Here is a 24,105-nt window from a genome sequence, read left to right as displayed (position 1 = left end):
CGTATTTGATGGTTGACTTGGAGATCCTGAATGGGCTTCTCGGTGCTTCCTTATGGTGCAAAGCATGGTGCAAAGTATGTGGCAGGTGTGCGAAAATAGTCATGGGTGACCGAGACTATGGCCTAGCTAAGAAACTGATAAAGTGTGACTGTTGTGGCGAAGTGACGACGGCATGGAACTCACGCAAAGTCAATGGTCGAAAGTCGTGCAATGCATTTGAGAAAAACATTTATCCTATTATATGCTATTCTCTACACGCATGGATAAAATGCTAAATTGGATAAAGTCAGTGCGGAAATTATAATTGCCAATCTCTAAGGCTATGTGTTTAGGCTGCACATAATAGTAGTTTTTCAGGTTTAGCCACATGAGTATCCATTGAATGGCTACCATGGCCAAACTGCAAGCCAAGCCAAGTCAAGCCACCATCAGAGTCTGCTCAGTGTGATCGCCACATTTGATATGGCCACGCTTACTAAATGGGCAAGGAAAGGACAGGTCCACGAGCGCTGCAGCACGAACTAGCCTGACATTGTTCCCTTTTAGCATTTGAGAGTTTGCTTGTCAGTTGTTTCTGCAGCTGGGCCTGATCTGATCTGTGCTTTGTGTATCCCCCCCTTTTGTGCTTCTTGAAGCCTCATCTACTGAAAAGGGAAGCCTCATCTACTGAAAAGGGAAGCCTCATCTACTGAAAAAGCTGTGACTCCACCCATTGTATCTGTGCCATTGGGACTAATGAACAAACGAGGCAACTGCTAGACACAGATGATAGCGACAAAAGCCGCAAATATTCACCAGATCAGAGGCAGCTAACTTCAATGTAGCTCGGGATTTTCGGTCGAGTTGGGTGATGGTGATATCGTCTGCCAGGTCATCAAACCACCACAGGTAAACAGTGACTCCAATGTAGCGCCACCCACACTGCTTTTACATTTAGCGCAGGTTGTAACAGTGCTACAACCTGTATCGGTAGCCAAACACTGGCAGAAATACAGGCTTAACTTGGTCATTTTTGATCGGGCTTGTGTGCAGACGTGTGTTGACAAGTTTCCCCAGCCAGTGGGCCTATAAATATGCTTTCTTTTCTCTTCTGGTGGATCACTTTTCAATGGTTCTCGCAGAGTCTAAATAAACGGCTGGTGACTGTGTTGAGTAAGCAACATCCAGTGAATAACATGGGATGTTTGAAAAGTTGTGCATATGTAAAACAAGCTTGGTGATTCAAACTAAGTCCAAAGCATGGTAAAACACTATTACACCGGCCATACAAAAGCCTTTGTTGTTGCTGCTGTACTGTGGCTTAATGATGCCTGTGCTGATACAGTAAAACTTGAAGGAAGTTGATGAGAACCCAGGAAAAAGTTTATTAGAATGAAAGCTTGCTGAACTGAAATACTGTATTTACTTGCATAATTTGTGCATATTTCATCTCTATTTTGGGACTCTGAGAAGGGGGTGCACAAATTACGTCGGTATTTCACGAACAGGTACGAAATAGCATGCAATAGTCGTATCGCGCAGTATATACATAAAGAAAAATATGAACGAAAATAAATTGGAGCACCAACAAAGTGCACGTGTTTATTTAACAGAATTAGCTTGTACCAGTCGGAACCGGTCACACGCGGTCTAGGTAGAATCGCTGACCGAAAGGCCTCATTGGGAATAATAATCGCCGCTCCCGCTGTCTGTTTTCATCACTGTCCTGGTCCTTGGTTCCATTCAGCATGTTCGAATGCCCCATTTTCTTGAAACTCTTCTCGACAAGGCTGGGAGAAACTGGGTCCGGTGACACGGCGATACCGGAGGACCTGAGCGTTTGCACATAAGGCAGAAAACTGCTATTAGCAAGCGCGCACTTTTCTGCTTTCTCCCATGCTGATCGTGTCGATCATCGCACGTTGAAGTGCTTGGCGGCGGCTCGGTTCCCGTTTTCGTTGGCAAACTTTATAACAGCTAGCATAAATTTCGCTGTATATATAATTATTATAGCCCATACAATTACAAAACAGATCCTATAGGAATTTCGCGCTACTGTATGCTATGTATCCAGAGATCTACGCGACCGCTCAATGCAAAGATTGTCAGGCACGAGCTTCCTTAGAACATATACTATGGGAATGCCAGGGATTAAAACACAGTAATGAGAACGGGGTCTCCACCGACAGCCTCTGCGCGCGTTGGCTGGCCGTGCTGCTCAGTTCAGCCCTGGACGATGAGCTATGGGCAATCCAGCGGGCCGAGGAAGCTGCTAGGAGGCACGACCTTCTAGCCGACACCTAGGCGGGAGCCCAGCCCACTAACACTCCTGATATAAAATAAAGTTTATTCCTTCCTTCCTTCTTTCCTATTGCAAATAAAACGAAAAAAGATGCGATGGATGGATGAATGGCGAATCTGAAACTTCCAAAGTCAACCTAGCATGCATTGCAGCATGGATGCAGAGAATGAGGGGGACTGTTGGCGCGACAGGGTGACAGGCCCTCGCAAGCCTCGATCCAGAAAGTTGTCAGTGTCGTGACAAGAGCATGCATTCTTATGGTGGTAAAAATGGGGAGATCAAGAGGCAGTTGAGCAGTTCTGCCATTCCATCAGCAGGTTTGAGCGTTCAAGTGCGGTATTCAAGGGAGTCTAGTTCGGGAAAAGTCCTCCGAAGGAAGGAATACGCACTCGCAGCCCGTTTGACTGCTCTCACCTGCTTGGCAAGGTGTGCACCCAGCCAAAGCGTCCAGAGACCCTACGGCTCTCTCAAAGGTTGCAGAAATAAGCGTCTTTTTCTTCACCTAACCACCACCACTCCTCTAAAGTTCCAAAGTCTCTTCTTGCGCAGGCCGGCGAGCTGGTTCAGGCAGGTCGGGGAGCACCAAATACTATGTCAGTAAATTAAATTTTTTTAGTAAAGCTGGGAAAATATTAGGAGTGCGCAAGTTATTTGAGGGCGCAAATTATGCGAGTAAATGCAGCAGTTATGTTGCACATTATTATCAGGAGCTAAAGAGAACACAAGTTGATAAAATGAGACCTTTATAAATAGACTCTTAGTGGAAATTTCTTAAAACAGAACCGCTGCTTAACTTGACAGCTGCCTGTAATATAAATAGTTTTGTCCTTGAAATATGTGCTCACGTTCATCTCCCAATAAAAAAAAAACAGATTTTCCTGGTTCCTTTGGGCTCCGTTTCATAAGACTCTACGGTATTTGCAATGGTGATGATTTGAATGCCAATTTCTGCTTAATTTAGCATGTTCTTAAGAATGCAGTACTCTTTTGCTGCACTCGTGTTCCTAGGAGCACACTGTGGTCATGATTGAGTCAGATGAGCACAAGATCTCATAAATGTTCTGCGACACAACAATCTTCTGGGCAGCTAAGGATTTAACTTTTTCCGGTACATCAATGCTTCTTTAGCTGCAATAATTGGTGCTTTCTCTACAAAGGCTTATTTCTTTCTTCTTTTCTTCTTCATCCAGAGCTAGGACGCTCGCTACAATACACTCAAACCTCAGTAGAGAAATCTGGCTATAACGAATTATTATTACGGGAGTGATGGATGGCTCTGTCATAGGTACAATGCTAGAAATATGGTTATAATGAATTTTTAGATATAACAAAGTATTCACGTGGCAGGTGTGATTCTGTTATAATAAGGTTTGAATGTATCTTCGTTAGAGTGGTGCATGTATGAATGTGAGTGTCATAGTTGACATACATAGTCCTCGTTACGCGAAGCACACTCTGTTAGAATGAAGACACCAATTCAAAAGCTGTTTATTGCATCCGATAGGAGAAACACAACTGACGCGATACAGCATAGTCGCCGCTAGCTTGGCAAGATCACAGTGCCAACAAAAGATGCATGCACATGCTCTATGCAGCGAACATCAACAGGACAGATAACATCACAGACACGTTTCTCGTAATTACAACACTTCTTCCCAAGCAGAATCATAGTCGGTCGTATATCAGTCGATCTGGTGGACGTATTTTTACCCAAGGGTTACGTTTAAAGGGGAACTCCTGTGCATTTTTGACTGTACTGAGATAACGCATTTTTTTCAAAGAGTCTTGCAACAGCTAGAGTGGACAGGCGCCAGTGTAGTGACACGTATCCCGAAGGAGTACGGCCACTAGCGTGGGTCTGGTCTTAGCGAGCCGCAGGGCACGTGTTAACTGTCGCCGTGGCGAGAATACGATACTGCTCAAGGTCGCAACACTTTATTGTCTATGGCAACACCAAAACGCAGTACAGCCCATTGCAAAGGCGCGGCGGGAAAACAAAGGGGCTTATCTACGCCACGGGCGAAAAGTACTTCACAGGGTGCCACGAGCACGTCTTCGTGGTAAAAGTGATTCACGGAGACACCGGGACCAAGGTCCGGTTGCTCGAGCGAGGGCAAAGGCGCTCGCGTTGGCTTCGGAGAGATACAGGTTGGCATAGCCTGACCACGCACTAGGAACCCGCACCACTCTTCGGCCTAGCGTTCGGAAGGGGGTGGGGGCGGGCACATAAGGTAAGCATTCGCCGCGGGTGCAAGGTGCTGTTGGCGAAGTCCGAACGAGCTCCAAAGTGAGCTGACGGACGGAAAAAAAAAGCGTGCTTACCCCCATGTCGTCCCCGGAGAGGTCTCTCCCGCTCCCCGACGCGTGCGCGAAACCTCTCATGAAACTTTGCGTGCGGTGTCACAGTCGACATCAACTACCGGGTGAGAGGGGTTAAGTGTCACTCCTCACTCTCCCAGCCCGTAAGACCGCGGAGGAGAGGATAGTCATGTCGGGACATGAGAACCGCAGAAAAAGTGGCAAAGCCCGCGCAAATGCGGCGGGCTAGCCTCAATTCCCACACGCTTTGAAGATTACGTCGTTGTGGACAGCACAGTGGTTTTGTGCGGTGCATTGACAGACAGCGAGATTCTGCAGATTGTTCGGCCCCACGAAAGCACTCATCGAAGCGACGACGAAGACGAAATTGAAAGCGAGCCAGAACCGAAGACTGCCAATGTATCTGCGGGCCTTGCTCTTGCGCAGCGGTTTTTTGCTTGGGAAAACAATGTTGAAGAAGCATTTAGGCACGTCTACTTCTTGCAAAACTTCCTTTCCGCTGCTAGATTCGGCAAACAGAAGCAGACGAAGATGACCAACTACTTTTTCTAAAGAACTGTCGGCTTTGAACTTAATAAAGATGCCATTTTTTGTGATTTATGCTTAATTGGAAGTTCGTTTAATTGGAAGTTTTTTGCAGTTTTTGTGAACTTCGTATTAATGGTATGTGTTGCGAGGATCTGGATTTGTGGCTCTGGTCATCCTTAAGCGGCTGCTTTAATGTTGTCTAACAGTCTGCGCTGCTTTTTCTGCTGTGCTGTTCGATTCGGGATGATAAGGGGAAGCCAAAGTATGCTTGACACTGTTCGCCTGCAAGAAATCCTCAAATTCTTTTGCATGAAACTGGGACCTATTGTCCATAACCATCTCATGGCGTGACCTGCAGCTTGCCAACAGAGACCTTAAAGCAGCAGAACTGACATTTGGGCAGTTGGATGCTGTTAAACACCTTGAGTGGACACTGCATGATACAACGAGGATAGAGGTAGAGAAGGGACACAAACACCAGCACAATTGTTCACCCACTTACCCACCCTTGCTCAGGAGCCCCAGGGAAAAACAAAACACTCAGCAAGTCTGCACCGATTGCGCTGCATAGTTGCAGTGATAACTGGAAGAGCGGGCTTTCTAGAGCCTTATTTAAACACTGCTAAGGCAACTACCATAAGTACACTTGCGTGGTGCCCACTACCCCATAGGTCATTATACTTTTTGTGTAGGATAGAAGCGTCCACCCTGCCATTATTCGTCATTCTTCAGAGAAGCGTGGTACCCACTACACTCATGTTATTGTTGATGCTGTAATTGATGACAGTTAAGAAGTATGCCAGAAGATTTTGTAATGGGCTGGAGGAGTTAACGACCCACTTATAACACAATTTGCATTGTGTGATGCTTGGTTTTGTTACATTACTGATATAAAACGATTTATTACGCATGTCCATGCAATTCCCAACTTGACAGCGAGCCAGCGTTAGGGTCAGTTTGCAACTTAGTTTCAAGCGCAGGCATAGTGCCTGTGCTTGAAACTGCGTTTCACTGAAACTCTGTGGTCGAATACTCGGCTGCTTCGCAGAGGGCCTGGGTCCGAATCTCGTTATGTCATCCTTTTTATTTCATCTAGATTTTTTTTTCCTTATTTCGCTCGATAATATTTACGAACACTGGCAGAGGCGGTGGACAACCACTGCGCCAAAATGGACCCTTGCTGTGATCTCATAACAGCTACTGCGGTACAAAAAGAAAAAATCGCCAACACTCCTTCAATCCAATTTAATTCAATTTTGCGATACAAAAAGAAAAAAATCACCAAAACTCCTTCTATTTCATTTAATTCAATTTTGTTTATTTTCCATTCATACAGTATTTTTGTGCGAAGAACTGTTGGGCCAGTAGCCAAAGGCTAGTGTAGGCCTATAGTCAACATACATATAGCATATACATCATGTGCATATCTAATTTTCAACAATAAAATCTTAATGTGAGGCAAAAAAGAAACTCAACATCAAATAAAAGGAAGAATAACTAAAACAAAATAATTTAGCACATATGTGAATTTTTTTCCACGTCGCCAGTCTGTTGTCTGTCATGGGCCACGTGTTCGTGGGAGGCGATAGTTATTGCGCAGCCATGTGAGTTGCACGAGGACCCAGCAATCACTCTTTGATAGCATATTAGGGTGAAACCTTCGTGAACACAAGGTGTTGCAAAAGCCAATGCTTTGACAGGCGGACTTGTCTTCTTCAAGGTACCAGTTCATTTTGTGCCAATTTTTCGTTTTACAAGACTTTTTCTGAATATTTGGAAAATCAGAAGCGCTTGACCCAAAGTCCTTGGCAGTGAAAGAATGCCATTCAGTGCTCACGCCTTTAGAAATTATTAACTTCGATGGAACCAATCCGTAGTGAGTTTTGGCAATTATTGAATTCACGACCTACCCAGACAATTCCAGACAGTGTGTTCTCATTTGCGATTAGTTTTGTTAACTTTCTTTCTTTGATTGTTAGAGTGCTGGTTTTTCTGGCTAGGACTTTTTTACTTCCTTTTTCGAATCGCCTTATGACACCTGGCATTCATAAAAACCGCATATCCACGCTTGCCTTGTCACTAATTGTTCACATTATTTTGCCCAGTGCAGTGACACCAGAGTGTGAAACTTTTTCTTCCAAAAAGATCGATTAATTGCTGCTCTCCAGGCATGCCTTGTCTTCTTGTTTACATTGCAACAAGATGTCCAGTATGCACACAAGAATATTCGCCGAAAATGTGGACATGTTCTACTCCAAGTTATCTTGAATTTCATTTTTTCAGTTCCAAACCTGCTCCTAATCTGTTCGAAGACATACTTATTCCTGCTCCAAAATTTTCTTCATATTCTAAGCTGACTGCATCACCACTGTGTGTAGTATCTATGCTGAAACGTGCATTTCTTTGGTGCCTGTTCACGACTATGTGGTCACAGCTTGAGATGCTTTTCTTCACTAGGTTTCTACTGGACCTGCTATGAAAACCTGAAGCTATGGTACAAGCAGGAACAGCCCACCTTCCTGTTCAGCTTCACAGCTGGTGCCGCTGCAGGCACCGTGAGTATTCCAGTTTTCTCGCATCTCAGTTAACTTTGTTCTCTTCTGTATACTACAGTAAGACCGCGAGTCTGAATTATCTAATCTTCCTTAATTCATGTAGAATTAACAAAGTATGGCGATATGACAATGCAGTGACCAGGATTGTTCAGAATCAGGTGGTTGCCATTCATGATCATGTTGATAGTAACTGTGCTTGCGTTTACATTTAGTGGGGCAAAATTTTGGTAGGTTTGTTTTTACTCGCACATACACCTGCAGGACTGTATAGTTGTCGTATATAATGGCAGTTGCAGCTTCCCTTCACAACTGCGTGGTTACTGTCCATCATACCGTCTGGACCTATTACGGTTCATTTTGCATTAGTTACAACAGTCAGCAGCTTTGTTTTGACTTAGTTACAGGGTGCTTTCGATGCTACAAACAATGTGGAAGCTTTCGAAAGTGGAGGGTGCTTTCTGCGGTCTGCATGCAGGCATCAAACCAGCTTTCTGCATTGAGGTTGACAGACAAAATGCTCGCTGGTTGCAAAAGGCTCGCTGGTGTAAATATAATCTGGATATGTGCATGGTAGTGAGATCAACAACTCATGGCACAACATTGCCCCAAATTTTGTGATCATCATCGCAAGTTCTAGGACAATTTAAGGGAGTAGTAATTTTTATATGCGGGTACACTCGTAAAATACTGATGGAAGCCAAAATATCTCCATTAAAGTTATTTATTGTGAAGACACTTATTTCATATTACTGGCTCTGTTGATGGGCAATAAAAAATGTTTCACAGTAATAGGGATTTCTTCACAGCATCATTTTTAGTAATAGTTTGGCTGTACTTGTTATCGCAGTGTAGTGGAGTTCTTGGTTCCCTCTTTTTTTCTCCAGGCAGCTGCTGTGGTCACCTTGCCATTCGACGTTGTAAAGACCCACCGGCAGATAGAACTCGGAGAAATGGAAATATTAAAAGGTGAGCTCCTGCTCGGTCCTCTTGCATAGTGAAACAAAACTTTCTAGAACACCTCTCTATTTTTTGACAAGTACTGGTAGTCTCATGATTTATACTGTACAGACTAGCCTTGAATGGTGATAACCTTCGATCCCATACTTTCAAGACCTGCCTGAAAGTAATGAAATAAAAATTACTCTGTTCAATGTAAATTAAGGAGATGCACACCATTGTATACTGATTGAATTAACATGTTTATTCTTGAGCTTCATGTCTGTAACAAACGGTTTGCTTCTGAACTTGATTAATGTGTACCTGGTGGTAATGTGCCATAACTATGTGCTATTTTAAATGCACCGTTGGCAACACATAACATGACCACTTACAGTGAAATCTTGATACAATAAATCTCAAGGGACCGCTGAAAATCATTCGTTATTTTGAAAAGTCGTCGTAGTGAAAATATTAAAAATCGGCGTGAAAATTGTAAGTGCAAGCGCTTGAGTCGCCTACCTGTGCTGTGTATACATTCGGGACTGCATTATGTGCTAATAAGCGCGAAACAACAAACACGAAATATCACGAAACCAGTGCACATTAGTTTGAGAAAGAGTGCGTTCTATTCTGATGTGGGCAGCCAGACTGTTGAAAGACGAACTCTTAAGTGTGCGCATTGTTCTTGTGCTTTGCAAACCATTGGCATTCAGTACTGATTCTTCATGTTGGTTCATGTGCTCTGTTTAAATGTCGTCTGCTCTCTCGTCGCAGTTTCCTTGGTACGACAAGTGGTATGGATTTTAATCGGTCGCCAACAGCTAAGCTTACGTGCTTGCTTCGTCGTCGTACTGTGCATCTGTGCGTAGGGTTCGAGCATTAGTGAAGCATGCACAAGTATCATGGGCGACTTCGTCCTATAGGTCACTAGCATCGCATCTTAGGGGCAAAGCTCCTTAAGTCGTGGGTTGTGCGTTCTCTATGTATGTAGCTGTAGGTAGCCACCTCTCGTTTAGTTCTTGGAATGTCCGCTAGATAGCTGTACTTGTATATGATGAATATATGATGAAAAGATGCAAAATGGTGTGTTTATGATGAATATATGATGAAAAGATGTGAGATGGCGGTACTTGGAGTGTTCATTAGATAGACATATGCACAGACAGACAAACAGATGCACAATTCATGGTTTACGATGAAACTCTTTCAAGCTGCGCCCCACTCATCATACTGAAGCTGCGCCCCGCTCCACAGATATGCTGGGATTTTTTTCACTGTTGTAGCACACCTTTCGTGCTGTATCCAGAGCTCACCTTGAATGTTCAAGCACCAACCAAAAGGCTAGAAAACTGCTATTTAATAAGCATGCAGGTAAATCTGCCAGTGAAAACAATGGCAACGGAGCAAAGCCTGGCGCGAGAAACAAGGACTTGGCGAAAGGCCAGGCGAGGGTGATTGAGATCACACATTTGTATGGATGGACAGATATTAAAATAAGCTGTTATTCTGATGATAATGATAGTTGTAGGTACATGGCTGAGCATTATTTTTACAGCCTGAGTAACTTTTGAAGTCGCTGTTTATTTTGAAGTGTTGGGGAAATATGGAAGGAATAAAATTTGATCTTTTTTTCTGAACCATTGAGTGTTCTGAAATTGGTAGTAGTGAAATGTTTTTACGTTTAACCAATAGACATTTGGAGGGCGATTGTTAAAAAAGTCGTAAATCTGAGTTTCGTCATAGCGAGATTTGACTGTATTGTACAGGACAGGCTTCAATGCACTTCTTCAGACTCTCATTTACCCTACCATTTAAGTCCATGTGTATGTATGCAGTCACTGACCATTTACTCCGACTAGGCGGGAACTGCTGAAAAGTCCAAATAATCAAGAGTCTCAGAAAATGTGTTCAGAAGAAAAGAAGCACCTTCATTGGCCTATTGGCCAGAAAACCTTGTCAGTGCATGTCTTCTCGCGTACGAGCAAGTTGGCCCGTATCTCATCCAGTGTTTGGCTATTGCTTTAAGTTGTCAATAGCATTATTATGACCTGCACTAAATTCACATTTGATAACTGTGGTCTGGGCAGCACATCATGGTCAGAGTCACTGTCCACCTGTGTTGGTTCAAGGACCTGACCGACAATTCTGTCATCGTCCAGCTCAGTGTAAATCACGGGCAGCATTAGATTGAGGTTGGCCACCTACAACCTGGCAACAATTGCTGCTTTTTTCATCGTTGTCAGTGTCTTGTAGTGGCTGCATTTATTCATTAGTACTGACGGCGCATACGGAATGGCTAGCGTCAGTTATTTCATCTGATCAGGCCTCACACGCCAAGTAACAGACAACAGAGCAAGACACAAAGTATGAGATGCACATCAGACCTAGCCACAGAAACAGGTGACCACGCTAACCCTCAAACGCCGAAAGGGAACGGTGTTGGGTTAGTTTGTACTGTAGCACTCGTGGTCGTTAGCGGACGTCTGCAAATGCTTGTGTTGTTCCCGTGTCAGTCCACATATCGTACGTGTGATCATTCTCAAACACCACACTGAGCTGACTCCCAAGCATCGCTTGGCCTGGCCTATAGTTTGGATGGGGTAGCCATTCAATATGGTCAACTTCTCTTAAACAGAACTTGAAAGGGATTCATAAAACTGTTACATTTATCAGAAGTTTCTTCTAAGCTAAGTACACTTATTTAGTGAATCAAAACCCTTATTCAAATTGCACAAACCTCACCTTACTCATGAGGATGAATGAGAGAGAGAAGTAAACGTTTATTTTGAAACAGTGCTCCAAGCAATGCCCGGTGTCACCCTGAGGTGGGAGGGCTCCTTAGTCCAGGAACCCTCTGGCTTCTATTGCCCTCTTGGCCCTGGCGACGAGTTGTTGTTGCTCTTCCAGGTCCTCGAGGGCGAGCTTCGCCTCCCACGTTTCGGTTAGGTGTTTGTTCGTCCGTCCTGCTTCGTTATCAGTCGTGTGTTGTTGCAGACCACGTCTGGCAATACACTGGCATGCAAGGAGCAAGTGCGCCAGGGTGTCCGGTACGTTGCAAAGCGGGCACATAGAGCTATATCTCGTTGGGTAGAGACGGTGCATCAGGGCCCCATGTGTGTATGAGTAGGAGAAAAAAAGGAATGAAGGGTGGTTTGTTTGGCAAGCTTGAGTTGTTTTTTCACAAGGTACGCACCCATGTCTGACAAACTAGCCAGGAATTCTGGACAAGCCTCATGCTCAAAATAGCGCTACAAAAGTTCAACAGCTTCTTTAGCGGATCGGTCTGGTGACACCACTGTACTGGCAATATTGTTATCACATTCATCACTGGAAGGTTGATCCTCATCTTGCACTTCGGCAATCATTTCCTCGGCAGTCTCTTCACGACAGGTACAAACATTTTCATCAATGGATTCGTAGTCCTGTAGCGTGAAAGGGGCCCAGGGCACAACCTGACTGAATACTGTCTCAATGTCAGCATCAGCAGGGCTTCTTCATCAGGTACTGCTTCTTGTACTTGAAAGGTAGCATGATGAAAGCATCTGTGTATTATTGTTGCTTTCACTTGTTCCCAGGCATGAGCCAAAATGTGGATGGCTGCCAATAAATCTATGCTGACGCATTTCCCGCGGTCTGCTCAAAGCAGCATTCGATGAATCAATTGTCTGCGGTAATGAACTTTAATGTTCTGAATAACTCCTTGATTCATCGGCTGGAGCCGTTGCATTGGCTGGCAAGAACTCCGGAGTGATGGCTTGGAGTCTTTCAAGTTGACCGTGGGCTAGGCAATTATCCACGATGAAGACAACCTTCCTGCCTTGCCTCATAAATCTTGCGTCTTTCTCCCGTTTCCAGTTTTCGAAAATAGCCGTGGTCATCCACGCTCTTCTGTTTGCATGGTACGCAACGGGAAGGTGTCGAACACCTTTGAAACAACGTGGGTGCCTTGATTTTTCTCTTCAGTTTCAATTTCTCATCTCCTGCCATGTTTGCTTCCACCAGCATCGTGATGCGATCTTTGCTGCGTTTTTTCACCTCTACAGGCTTCACCTTTGAAGGTGAGAGTCTTTGATGGAAGTGCCTTATCTTGTCGACGTTGAAGACGCCTCGTGGCTCAAAGCTCGTCAAAATTTTCTTAAGCCGCCCCTGTTGCCAGTCTTTGCTAATGTCCGTGTTGACTGCAGCACTCTCACCTGAAATTGCTTTGAAGACTAGGCCGTGGCGTGTTTCGAAGCGGCTGAGCCATCCGTTGCTTAGGACGAAGTTCTCAACACCCATTTGCATGGCGATCTCTCAAGCTTTCTGCTCGAGGATTGGTCCGCTTATGGGCCAATCGGAACTCTGTGCACACTTGAACCACAAAAAAAGAACTTTTTTGGTTGTTTGTAAGGCGTCGTCCGCATCCGCATTCTTTAGATGTAAAGGTCCCGTTCTTTACAGCGCCTTCAATCTTTTCTCTGTCTTTGCAGATCTGCAACAGTGTCAATTTGGGGATGTTGTATTTTTTAGATTGCCACCTCCGACTTGGGCAGGCCGCTTTAATTGAGCTCCTCAAGAATTTCCAGCTTTTTTTCAAGCGAGAGTGCATGGTGCAGCCGCTTCCTTTCCATCGGGCTGAAATAACACAGTGATCTAGCCGCACAAATAGGCCTAACACACAACTGACTCGCCAACTCGGCTCCCACAGCCACAAGCGAGAATGGCTACTGGATTGGCTTATCTCGAGGTGTTGCCATGGTTGTGAGACTACCTTTGGCTTGAGCGAGTCTATGCTGTGTTTACAGTTTGTGCCGTTTAACTGTAGGTGACCAATAAGCACTGTTTCGATTAACCCATGAATTTTACTGCGCGACACATATAAATCCAGCCATATGAGCCCGTTTAGTTCCGTTAATGAGGCATTTTCATTTAAGGGAGTTTCGTGAATTGGGAGTTTACTGTACTTGACTAGCTAAAGCTGGAAGGCGGCCATTGTGTGTGGCCAACAAACATAGCCTTTAAGATCAGCAATAGTGATTGCTGCATGGATAGCCAGTGCGAAATTTTAGTGCTGGCAACTTAGTAAAGTTACTTTAAACATCTCTGACAGCTTGTCATGCCATTCAATGTTGCACTCATTCAGCCAGCTGCAGTCCAAAAAATCTAGGGCATTCGAATTTCTTGTGAGTTTACATTACTTCAGTGGGACAAGTGGTGGGGCCGAAAAATTGTCCAAATGAACAGGCGTGTCCGAATTTTCACCGTTCGAATAAATGCTCGGTGACTGCACCACTTATTCTTCTACCTTCCTCGAAATGCAGAACTTGTTAGAATGTTAACTGCCACAAAATCTATCGGGCAAGCAGGTTAGCGAGCATGCTTCTCAATCGAGGCACGTTAGTCACAATGAGAGCGACAGGGGCAATGCAGAGGAGGAGGAGAGAAAAGGTGAACTAAGAATGAGCAGAGTGGGTAAAACGGGAGAGGAAAAGGCCAAAGCAGCACTGTGTTGTGGGCTTGCTTAATGGAGGTAAGGGTGATTGCTTAGGCTGTGGAGAAACCTTTGACCTGGCCGCGGCTGTGAGGTTTGCATCAACACCTGCTCACATTTTTATTCAAGTGTATATTTCTGCTGTATGGCTCTTCTATGGAAAATGGTTGTCATTGTGCAGTGTAGGCTCATGCACCGAAGCAAAGCTTCGATGTTGGCTTAAACAGTGATCCGCGAATGTGAGCAATTTCAAGCTTTATGACTCGAGCTTACGTCATTGCTACCACTGGGTGCTCATACAAGCTTGCTAGGCTTTTGCAAAACGCTTACTATTGCTGATATTCGGTCCACAATTCCAAACTTTGTTTTAGTCCTAAAGTTAGTTGAGCATGCGCTGGAGCGTGGGAGTTGAGCAGCTGGACGACACTTCTGTGTTGATCCATGCACGTTAGTTACAGGAAAAAACAAGAGCTTCGGGCACCCAAAACGGCCCGTTGCACATTTCGCTGTCCAAAACAAGCAAAACTGTCATGTGTCATACGACTCCACGACGAATCACCCTAAGCGGCACAACGAAAACTCGAAATTCAGGCAAATGCGCTGCATGAACCAAGCAAAACAAAGCAAGTGAATCCATTGCTAGGCAGCCAGGCGTCGGCACTAGAGACTATCACATGTAGACACCGCGATGACAACACTAAAATTGTCGACATCATTGCTGGTTGCTTATCATCATTAGGCGCCTGAGGCGTGGTCTAGGAGCTTGCCGAACACGTAAAATTATTGTCGATCTCTCATGGCTGGGAACGCGCTGATGAGCCTTACACTCTTTGCGCCCGAAATAGAATAACTTCTTCGTGACGAGCGTGATTCGTACTTCACTATAAAAAACTCATGCATACCAAGCAGTTGAATGAACGCCACATCTTGAGTTTGAAATTTTATGTGACTACTGTTTTAGTATATTCGTATGTTCTTTATGTAGTTAAGGTCAATATATATTCACTGATTGCTTCAGCCATTCTGGTTTGTCCTGCAAAGCTTAACTGCACCCCCTCGCGAAGTCACAATGAGGCCGACCACACAGGTGCTACAAAATACCTTCCACTTCTTCAATGAATGCTTTCTGGTTCACTAACGATTTCGACTTCAATAACAGTGCAGTGAACCCTATAGGGATAAGTTTGTGAAAGCAGGAATGCTCGATATGGTGGCAGCAATAACTTAGCCACTGCAACTTATAGCCGATAACCCCATCATGAAAATGTTCATTGGCTGTTCGCTTGATAGTGTGTGCCACATGATGCCATTGGCGATGCTGTAAACGAACTGTGTGCATTTTATTGGCGTAAAGCACGCCATTCGCTGCAGCTTCCTTGTGTGAAGCGACCATTTGAACCGTGGTGCACCACAGTTGCGTGCAGTGCAAGTCGCTTGCTGTAACCAAAAGCAGCTCGCCATTGTTGTGTTAACCCAAGAGATTCTCTAAGAATTTTATACGAGTTCACAACTACTTGCGCCTTTCCGCAGATCTCATTGATAACTTTCGCTGGACTTTGTCCACTGAAGCTGAAATATGACTGTAGTGGTGTTGAGTGGTTTGTACCCTTTTTATTTTTTGTTCCGAAAGTAAGCTTTTCTTTTACCTATCTCAATTTGAGATTTCTTGCTTAAAAATCAAGGTCTTCTTTTTTTATCCTATAAACTACTGGAAAGCTTGCTTCTTTGAAAGCAACATTTTCTTGCAAATATTGCTCTCATTCTAGGCTGTTCCCAGAGCCCTCCACTACGGTGTCTCTCATAATCATATGGTGGTTTTGGGACGTTATCACACATATCAATCAGTCAATATCCTGTTGCACCCCTTTAAATGTGCGTAAGTGATTGAAAGGGAGCAATTGATACATTGGCCTAATTCAATTTCTTACATTAATCATTTTTTTAATCAATGGCATAGCGACCTAAGAGTGCCTCCTGATATAATTATTGGACTTATTTGGTTATTTCATAATTTCCATAGCACATTTGATTCTGTGAGCATAATGCATAAACATATAAGAAAAAGTGTGTGGTTGAAGCATTCAGTGACTATTTTGAAAGGTTGGTTTCGTAGGTCAGTAAAACCTATAGAACTCACTCAGACTCACTCATGAAATAGATTTAGCACTTTGAACTCGCTCTGACTGAGACTTGCCAGAATTTTCATGAGCCAAACTCACTCGAATTCACACTCACAAATTTTCTTCAACTGAACTCATGCGGACTCACTCATCAAAATATTATGCACCCAGACTCACTCATACTCACACTCATAATTTGATCCGAGCCCCGCCACGGTGGTCTAGTGGCTATGGTACTCGGCTACTGACCCGCAAATCCCGGGATCAAATCCCGGCTGTGGCGGCTGCATTTCCGATGGAGGCGGAAATGTTGTAGGCCCGTGTACTCAGATTTGGGTGCACGTTAAAGAATCCCAGGTGGTCAAAATTTCCGGAGCCCTCCACTACGGCGTCTCTCATAATCATATGGTGGTTTTGGGACGTTAAACCCCACAAATCAATCAATAATTTGATCCGAGTCGAAGTGCCTTCCAATACGAGTTATGAGTGCTCGCAAACCAGTTTGGTGATTTTCCTTGCAAGGTATGACTACATAAGATATATTTATCAATAACTTTCCTAGAATTAATGGAGGTGGGGGACGTCAAGGCACCTTCATACATAATTCACGCCTCTGATCAATAAGTATTTAAATGGTGTATGAAAAAACTCTAGTAATGTGTGTGAATGGGTGTGAATATAAAAGGTTAATCCAGGTAAGGCTGACAGCAATGCTGAAGATCAGTAGAGAGGACTGTTGGTCGGCAAAAGAAAGTGCAACTCACTCAGACTAACTCAAGAAATATATCTTGCCCTTTAAACTCACTCGGACTCAGACTTGCCAAACATTTCCTGGGCTGAATTCACTCGAACTCACACCCACAAACTTTTTTTTATCTACTGGACTCTCTCGGACTCAGAATCGCCAAAGTTTTACTCACCCAGACTCCCTCAGACATGGAGTCGCGGCTTAATCTGAATCTGAGTGAGTTCGTCAACCTATGGTAGGTGTAGAGCCATTGCATGGTGTTAGAAGTGCTAAGGATTTCCTTTATAAGGAGTAAGAAAGTGGATAATCGCAAATTCAGCCAGACTTGTATATAGAACAAGGTTGCCCTGAATACTTATCATGCTGTGATCACCTTACATATGAAAGCAATAGGCACTCTCTTATTGTAACAATCTTTACTTTCGGTGCGAAAAAGCACAGAGGGCCTTAATGGGACACTAAAGGCAAATAACAATTCATGTCTGAGTGAATGCTCAATGTATGGCAACGTCTAAAACAGCAATATTGTTACGGGGAGAGTAAGTTTACTCAGCGGACACACAGAATGAACTCTGTGATGGACAAGATGGTGCCCAGCTCGCAAGGTCTGTCAACCTTGTCTTTTTCTCTGTGTTCTTCACAGTTCTCATCCGTCTGCTATCAACAGCAGTGCCCTACTTACCAAATAATTAAGCTGTTGAATATACCACACCAAATAAGCTAAATGTACCACACAACGGTCCCCATGAGTGAGATATTTTGGAAATGATCCTGATTATGTGAGAGCATCTGACTGCAATTAATCACTAGTACCGTATTTACTCGATTCTACCGCGCCCTCGATTGTAACGCGCGCCCGTTTTCCACGACGAAAAAAAAAACTAAGACATCGATAGCAACGCGCACCCATTTTTCTCGTTGGCCCGCACGATCACACCACTCGGGAAAACGACTCCTTTCGAGAGCGTCTTCCGTTTAAATATGAGGTACGGGGAAAGCTTGTGCCTATCTGACGTGCAACGGAGCATTGCTGTCACTCTAGTTTTACCGTGGCCCGATGTCAGCACACGAACTTGCTTCGCCCCCTTCTCCTCGACGTTTGTGGTGCCAGGCATGTCAAATTAAAGAGGCGTCTGATCGGCATTCCCGATTTGCCCAAGCAGGTAGCCGTTATTGTGCCGCAAGTTTAGGACGAACCACTGAAAACTGTGAAGCTTTTCTTCATACTCTTCTCGAAACTTTTTGCATATGCCCGTTCGCCTTCGGAGGGAAAAGCTTTCCCTCTTCATAAAGTTAGTTAGCCAGCACCTGCTCGCTTTAGACTGGCTCCGCATTAGCCCTTTTTCTATTCTAAGGCTAACTGCATAGCCCGCACTTGGAGCAGTTCTGTCGTCACGGACCGCTGTGCCGCTCGCTGCTCAAGCACATACTCGCCGAGCAGCTCTTCAATTTGTGCAAACCGACCCTGCTGTGGTCCACTGAAGCCTTTGCGTGAAGCTTTGCTGTCGACAATCTTCTGCTTTTGTTTCCACCATTCCCGCACGCACGTTTCGGGAACTCCGAACGACCGCGATGCAGCCCATTTCCGTCCGTTTCTGCACACGCGACGACTTTTCTTTTAAAAGCGGCATCGTGGTGCACTCGAGTTTTTGGAGTCGCTCCTTCCATACCGTCGACGCTCATGCACTACAACATGACGAACTCCTCAGCACACGTACGAAGTGCCGCACATGGGAAACATATAGGCAGAAATGGCCGACGCGCCATGCCGACGCACGTAGGGGGCGCCATTTTGGAAGTGCCGATGGCAATAGAATGACCGTATTCATTTTTTTTTTCGTACTCGATTCTAACGCGCATGCGATTTATGAACTCATTTAACTGGAAAAAAGGTGCACGTTATATTCGAGTAATTACGGTAATCAAACTAGCTGTGATAAAAAAGAACATTTCGTGCATCAAGAGATGTAGTAGAATGTTCCTTGTCCATTTCTGTTTGTTTTATAAAAAAGAATCACCGGACATTACTGTGGGGAATGGTGCGAGTGGTTCAAAAGTTTCGCCGGGTAAACTGGACAGGTCATGCCATTTTCGTGAGGCTATTTAGAAAGACGCTCCCGCGTAAGTTCGTGCGAGTGCCAACCGATGACCGAAACGTCATTGTGAAAGAAGACAGGACACCATTTGTGCAAAAAGGAAAAAAACAACACTCTATATGTTTGAGTAAACGTGGAAAAGGAAAAATCAAAATAATGAAACCAGAAAATACCAAAGAGCTAAAGTTAACAAAGCTAGGGTGCTGGCGGATAAATGCAAGCGTTCCGAAGAATTGTCAGGCAACAATCACCGTTTGGTTGAGGCACACGTGCACGTAGCGAGGTTTGATGCGGCGCCACGCCGTCAAGGTCATGGTGTAGCTTGGAGTGCAGGTAGTGTCGGTGGACCCGAGGTCGGCGCCCTGTCGGTGTTTCTCTGACGCTTGGAGTTGGAACCGGAGACGGACGGGAAGTGCCCGCCAACGCCGGACGAAATGCCTGGCCAACGCCAGATGAATGAGCAGCCCGGCCAGCGCGAGACAGTGGTTCACGCTTGTGGCTTTTGTACAGGTGGGAGCCCACAGTGGGCTTGCCACAGGAACACTGCTGCCACTCTGGCGCCCTGGTGGCCTTGCTCGCCTTTGCCTGTCTCGGTCATGTCTCAGCCATGTCTGTAGTGTTTTTTTTTCGGATGCTTTTCAAACCGCGTGGGAGCCTCTCATTGGTCATGTTTTCTGATGTCACCTCACCCACTCCGTCTGCACCTCATCTTCCTCGCTGGAATACAAAACAAGCTTGCGTCCACCCATTTAGCTGTCATCATTGTTGTCTTTCTCGCACCGATGCACTTCCACACTTTTTAAACCATAAACTGGTTTGACGCATGCACTTATCACAGCCATCTGGCATGGCTCAGTTAAACCAAGCATGGATGCCATTTTGGAGTCCATGGCAAAAATATGTTCAATGGCCGTTGTTGCTGCTGTGGCTCCCGCTGCTTTCGCTCTACTGCTACTAGTTTCGGTGGCCGTGCAGTACAGCAGGGAAACGTGGACGACAACAGTAATGTGAAAGTGTCCACATTGAGGCAGGTAATTTGAAGTGCACTAACGAGATACGGACCACTAAAATGTGATTTTATTTCAAAATAAGCATTTACTTCACACAAAAGTAGCAATATGAAGTTTCTGGACTGCAATTCCAGCAGTCAACATCGACCTAATATTACCTTTAGCGTCCTTAACTGTTGCCTTTCAGTGCCATGCAAAAGCTTTAACGAGTAATTCACATCGCCTTCTGATTCACTTGCCACACTTCACTTCTCAGTGGAGACCTTAACTGTGCTGTGAGGCAGTTAATGTCTGCACTCATGACATTGGCTTTTGTCAACTCTCTTAGGGGGCCTACTGCTGACACAGTTGCACTGTACCCCCTCCACGTTTGCAAAGGCAATGGGTGCACACATTGCTGAATTGTTGGTAATTATGGCAATGAATTTCAGCTGAGTTCTTTAGAAAGGGTTGGTCTAATTATGCAGTTGGCAAAGTGTGATGCCCGGTGCAATTTCGTGCTGTTGCCTGCTTTTACATATGTTAATGTTTGTCCTCACCTGTCTTGTCGGCTGTGTAGGGTCCTCATACAAAGTAACTTCAAATCCTGACATGGCTCTGTTATAGAACACTTGACTGCCACACAGAATGCGTGGATTCAATTTTGGGTCGAACCATGAATTTTATTCTTTGCAATCTTTGGAATTTCCGGTTCACGAAAATGCTATAAACACTGACACCACATTTTGTTCAACACACTCATTAACACTATTGCATATGTGTTTATGAGACATTTTAAAGCAACATACAGAAGTAAAAAATGGCAGGAGCATGACTTTCAGTTATGCAGTTTCAGCTATATGCAGTTTCAGCTATATGACTTTCAGCTATATGCAGTTTTGTATCCAGAATGTTTCATAGTCCTGTCAGCTTCATAAAATGGGCAAGCAAATGAAAAATGTGTTTTCCAGTTTTTACTGAAGGCCATCTAGCTGTACAAACAGCACAGTATGAAACTGTGTGCTTGATAGAGAGCTGTGAATTCTATCGCTTGTGTACCAGCTGAATCTTCTGTGTGTTGGGACACACAACGTTGACAGGCTGTGCCACAACCCCAGTTTTCAATGGAGTGTGAGACGCTTGTGTCTGCTGCAAAGCACATTAACCCAGTGCCTGCTTAGAAAGCATTCACATATTCGGAATTTCACGTAAAGTCTGAAGTGCATTGCAAGAGCGAGACCCATTTAAATAGTGCTTTTGCAAAAAATATTGTTTTAGAATAAGGGGTACAACCTGCTTGCCTGCACAAATGAATGCAGATATAACAGCAGTGTTGGGCCTGGGAGTGTGTGGAGTAACAGTTCGCAGGAGGTCAAAATTATTGAGATTGAGAGTTCACATACTTTTATCTTATCTCTACAACGTCCTTCGGTAAGTATGGTTGGAAGGTATGCAGTGTTTTTCAACTTGTCGGTGACTGGAGGGAACTGACCGTGTTTTTCATCCATTTCAACCTTCTTTGGAAAAGGTTGCTGTGTGTCTCTAGTAGCTCACTGAGTTGGTTCCTCATTTTGCCTTAACATCGTTTTAAAGTGGTTCTTCCCCAGCATAAGGTATTGTGTAACCATGGCTACAATACTTTATCTTATGTTCCTAATTGTGGTTCGCTTCAATTTGTGAGTCTATTTTGTTAAATATTGTACGCTAGCCAATTATTTATGCTACCGGGTTATAATTCCCACTCTGCTGAAATTGGGGGGGGGAGGAGTGCATTAAATAAATTATAAAGATGGATTATTTACTTTATAACTAGAAATAATCGGTACACTGTCCTTTCTCTCCTATGTTTTCAGAAAACAAGCCCTCAAGCACATTGTCTGTGATGAGAGAACTTTATCGGACACAGGGGCTGCGAAGCCTGTTTGCTGGAATCGTTCCACGTGTATCAAAGGTGGCTCCCGCGTGTGCCATCATGATTAGTACATACGAGTTTGGCAAGAAATTCTTCCGGCAGAAAAATGCTGCCCGTGCGAGTGGTGCTGGCACGAGTGCGTAGGTCATCATTGGTGTGAGCTTTGCTCTGTCATAGGGTGAGCTTGGGGTGTACATAGTATTGTTGCAGTGTATGATATGGTGTGTCCAGAAGCATTGTCAAGGCAGCTTTCGGCACACAAGGTTACTCTATGGATTAAAGAAGCTGCTTTTTATATTTGTCTTTCTGCTTGGTTCTTGTCTACTGCTTGAGTTATTATTAACTACGGAAAAGCTAGGGAAAGGTGATGGTTTTGAACACAAGAGTGCTGTATGCCAAGGTGCACCAGGAGTCGAGGCGCATCATTTCCATCATGGAACTGATATCAATAAAAGGGCGCAGGTGTAGCGCAGAAAGAAATTAATAAAAAAAAAAGGTGTGACTTTGTTATTACAGTATAGAACCCCTGACTGCACATCTTTTTTGAGCACAGAAGCCTCACGTGCAAACCACTGCACCACAACTGCAAACTTGTTTCTTTGAGTGAAGACATACATGCTACCCACTCTGGCACGGATTCAGGAGCAGCGCACAAAATTCTACTTTGTAGAAGCACGGCAGAGGTGCCCAGTATAGTACATTGACATAACCATGAAGACTTTATGGATGTTTGTGCATGCATTTGTGTGTGCAGGTATATGTATACCCACAAAATTAGAAAGTTGGGGAGGGGGAGTGTTAGCACCCCATTCCGCATTCATAACTGCATTCATGACTGCATTGGACTAGTTAGCCGTGTAAGTGCAGAACTTTCACATTTTTGAAGCGCACACTACAAACATAAGCTTTCACATTAGTTGTTTCACATTACTTTATTGGGGGCTGCCAAAAACTTCAGAGTCTTATCAAAACTCTGAACAGAGATGTAGTTATGGGTGTCAAATTGCACTCACGGTTGAAATTTTGTCATGCTGGCCCGTTAGCAATACACACTGTGGAAATTGTAGTTCTTATCTTACAATGCTACTGTAAGTTCTGTTTGGACACCTTTAGCTACCGTGTTATGAATGATTCCCATAAAATAGGAATCGGCCATCATTTTTTAGATCTGGCATTTGCTCGTATTTTGTTTGTCTATTAACTATAGTTCAGATGTTTCTGTAGACATAGTTTCGACTAGGATGTATGGGCTAATGGCTCATAATCCTTGCTTGATTGACTTTGCCAAGCATATGGGGCTTGCATGGTAAGCAAGCATATACCTATTATTCACATGCTTTAGGCAGAAAGTAACTTACTTAAACAGTCAAGTAACATTTTGTTAGTTATGCCCACATGATCTAACAATACAACTTGGCACAGTTACTGCGAGCAAGTATTCCTGCTCTTTCAACATTAACATAAAAACAGTTTGAAATTTTGCAATTTCAATAATGTTTTACATCAGTTTAGTTTTTAGGTATGAGAAGAAAATATTACCATTCTTTGATAGTTTCATCATCATAATCATTTTATGATTCATCCTGTGCTTTATGCTCATTGCTAAGATGTTGTCATTTGCTTTACATAACCATATGTGTTGTGGTGAATGCAACAATGTAACAAAGCAAGGTGTAAAGCAAAAAAATGGTCTATTAATGTTTAGTAAGCTTGCTACAGCTGCAAATTTCTTGAATAAAGCTAGCTAGTTGCTTTACTACGATATCAGTTATATGCACATTTGGCTGCCCTTTGTGGTCGGCACTTGTTGCCGCCGTTATGCCCCTTATATGTGTAAAACAGAAAAGTCCTAAAGAAAAATCAGAAAAATATTTTTCGACATCCGGAAGTGAACGGGCAGTTTATTGCTTCGCAGCGCTCAGCGTTATCCATGAGAGCGCAAGTCCTCTGCCTTAGTAATGGCGAGATATTTTATCCACACTATTTACCACTGGCGGTACGGTTCTCTCAGGTGTGAATATCAGCGTGTTCTTAGCTTTTCCAGCAAGATGGCGTGATGGACGCAATCGGTGACCCGCTCATGTACTTTGATCCGTGGTGCAAGGTGCCCCCGTGCGGGCACGCGCACTTATCTAATGGTGGTGGTCT

General features: G+C 44.2%; 1 protein-coding gene across 1 annotated transcript in view; it reads left to right on the top strand.

Annotated features, from left to right (window-relative positions):
- Window positions 1-22,252, top strand: part of LOC142814515 (mitochondrial glutathione transporter SLC25A40-like) — a 47,768-nt gene extending 25,516 nt beyond the window's left edge. Inside the window, exons 7-9 of the mRNA XM_075893355.1 lie at window positions 7,586-7,683; window positions 8,568-8,649; window positions 21,899-22,252. Of these exons, the coding sequence (XP_075749470.1) occupies window positions 7,586-7,683; window positions 8,568-8,649; window positions 21,899-22,101 (383 nt within the window). The 3' untranslated portion in view covers window positions 22,102-22,252. The remainder of the gene's footprint in view (window positions 1-7,585; window positions 7,684-8,567; window positions 8,650-21,898) is intronic.
- The last annotated feature ends 1,853 nt before the right edge of the window (window positions 22,253-24,105 follow it).

The sequence above is a fragment of the Rhipicephalus microplus genome, chromosome 4 (assembly GCF_043290135.1).
Source record: "Rhipicephalus microplus isolate Deutch F79 chromosome 4, USDA_Rmic, whole genome shotgun sequence".
Classification (NCBI taxonomy): Eukaryota; Metazoa; Arthropoda; class Arachnida; order Ixodida; family Ixodidae; genus Rhipicephalus; species Rhipicephalus microplus.
The sequence above is the reverse complement of the archived record's forward strand: the minus strand, read 5'-3'. Positions and strand labels throughout refer to the sequence as shown.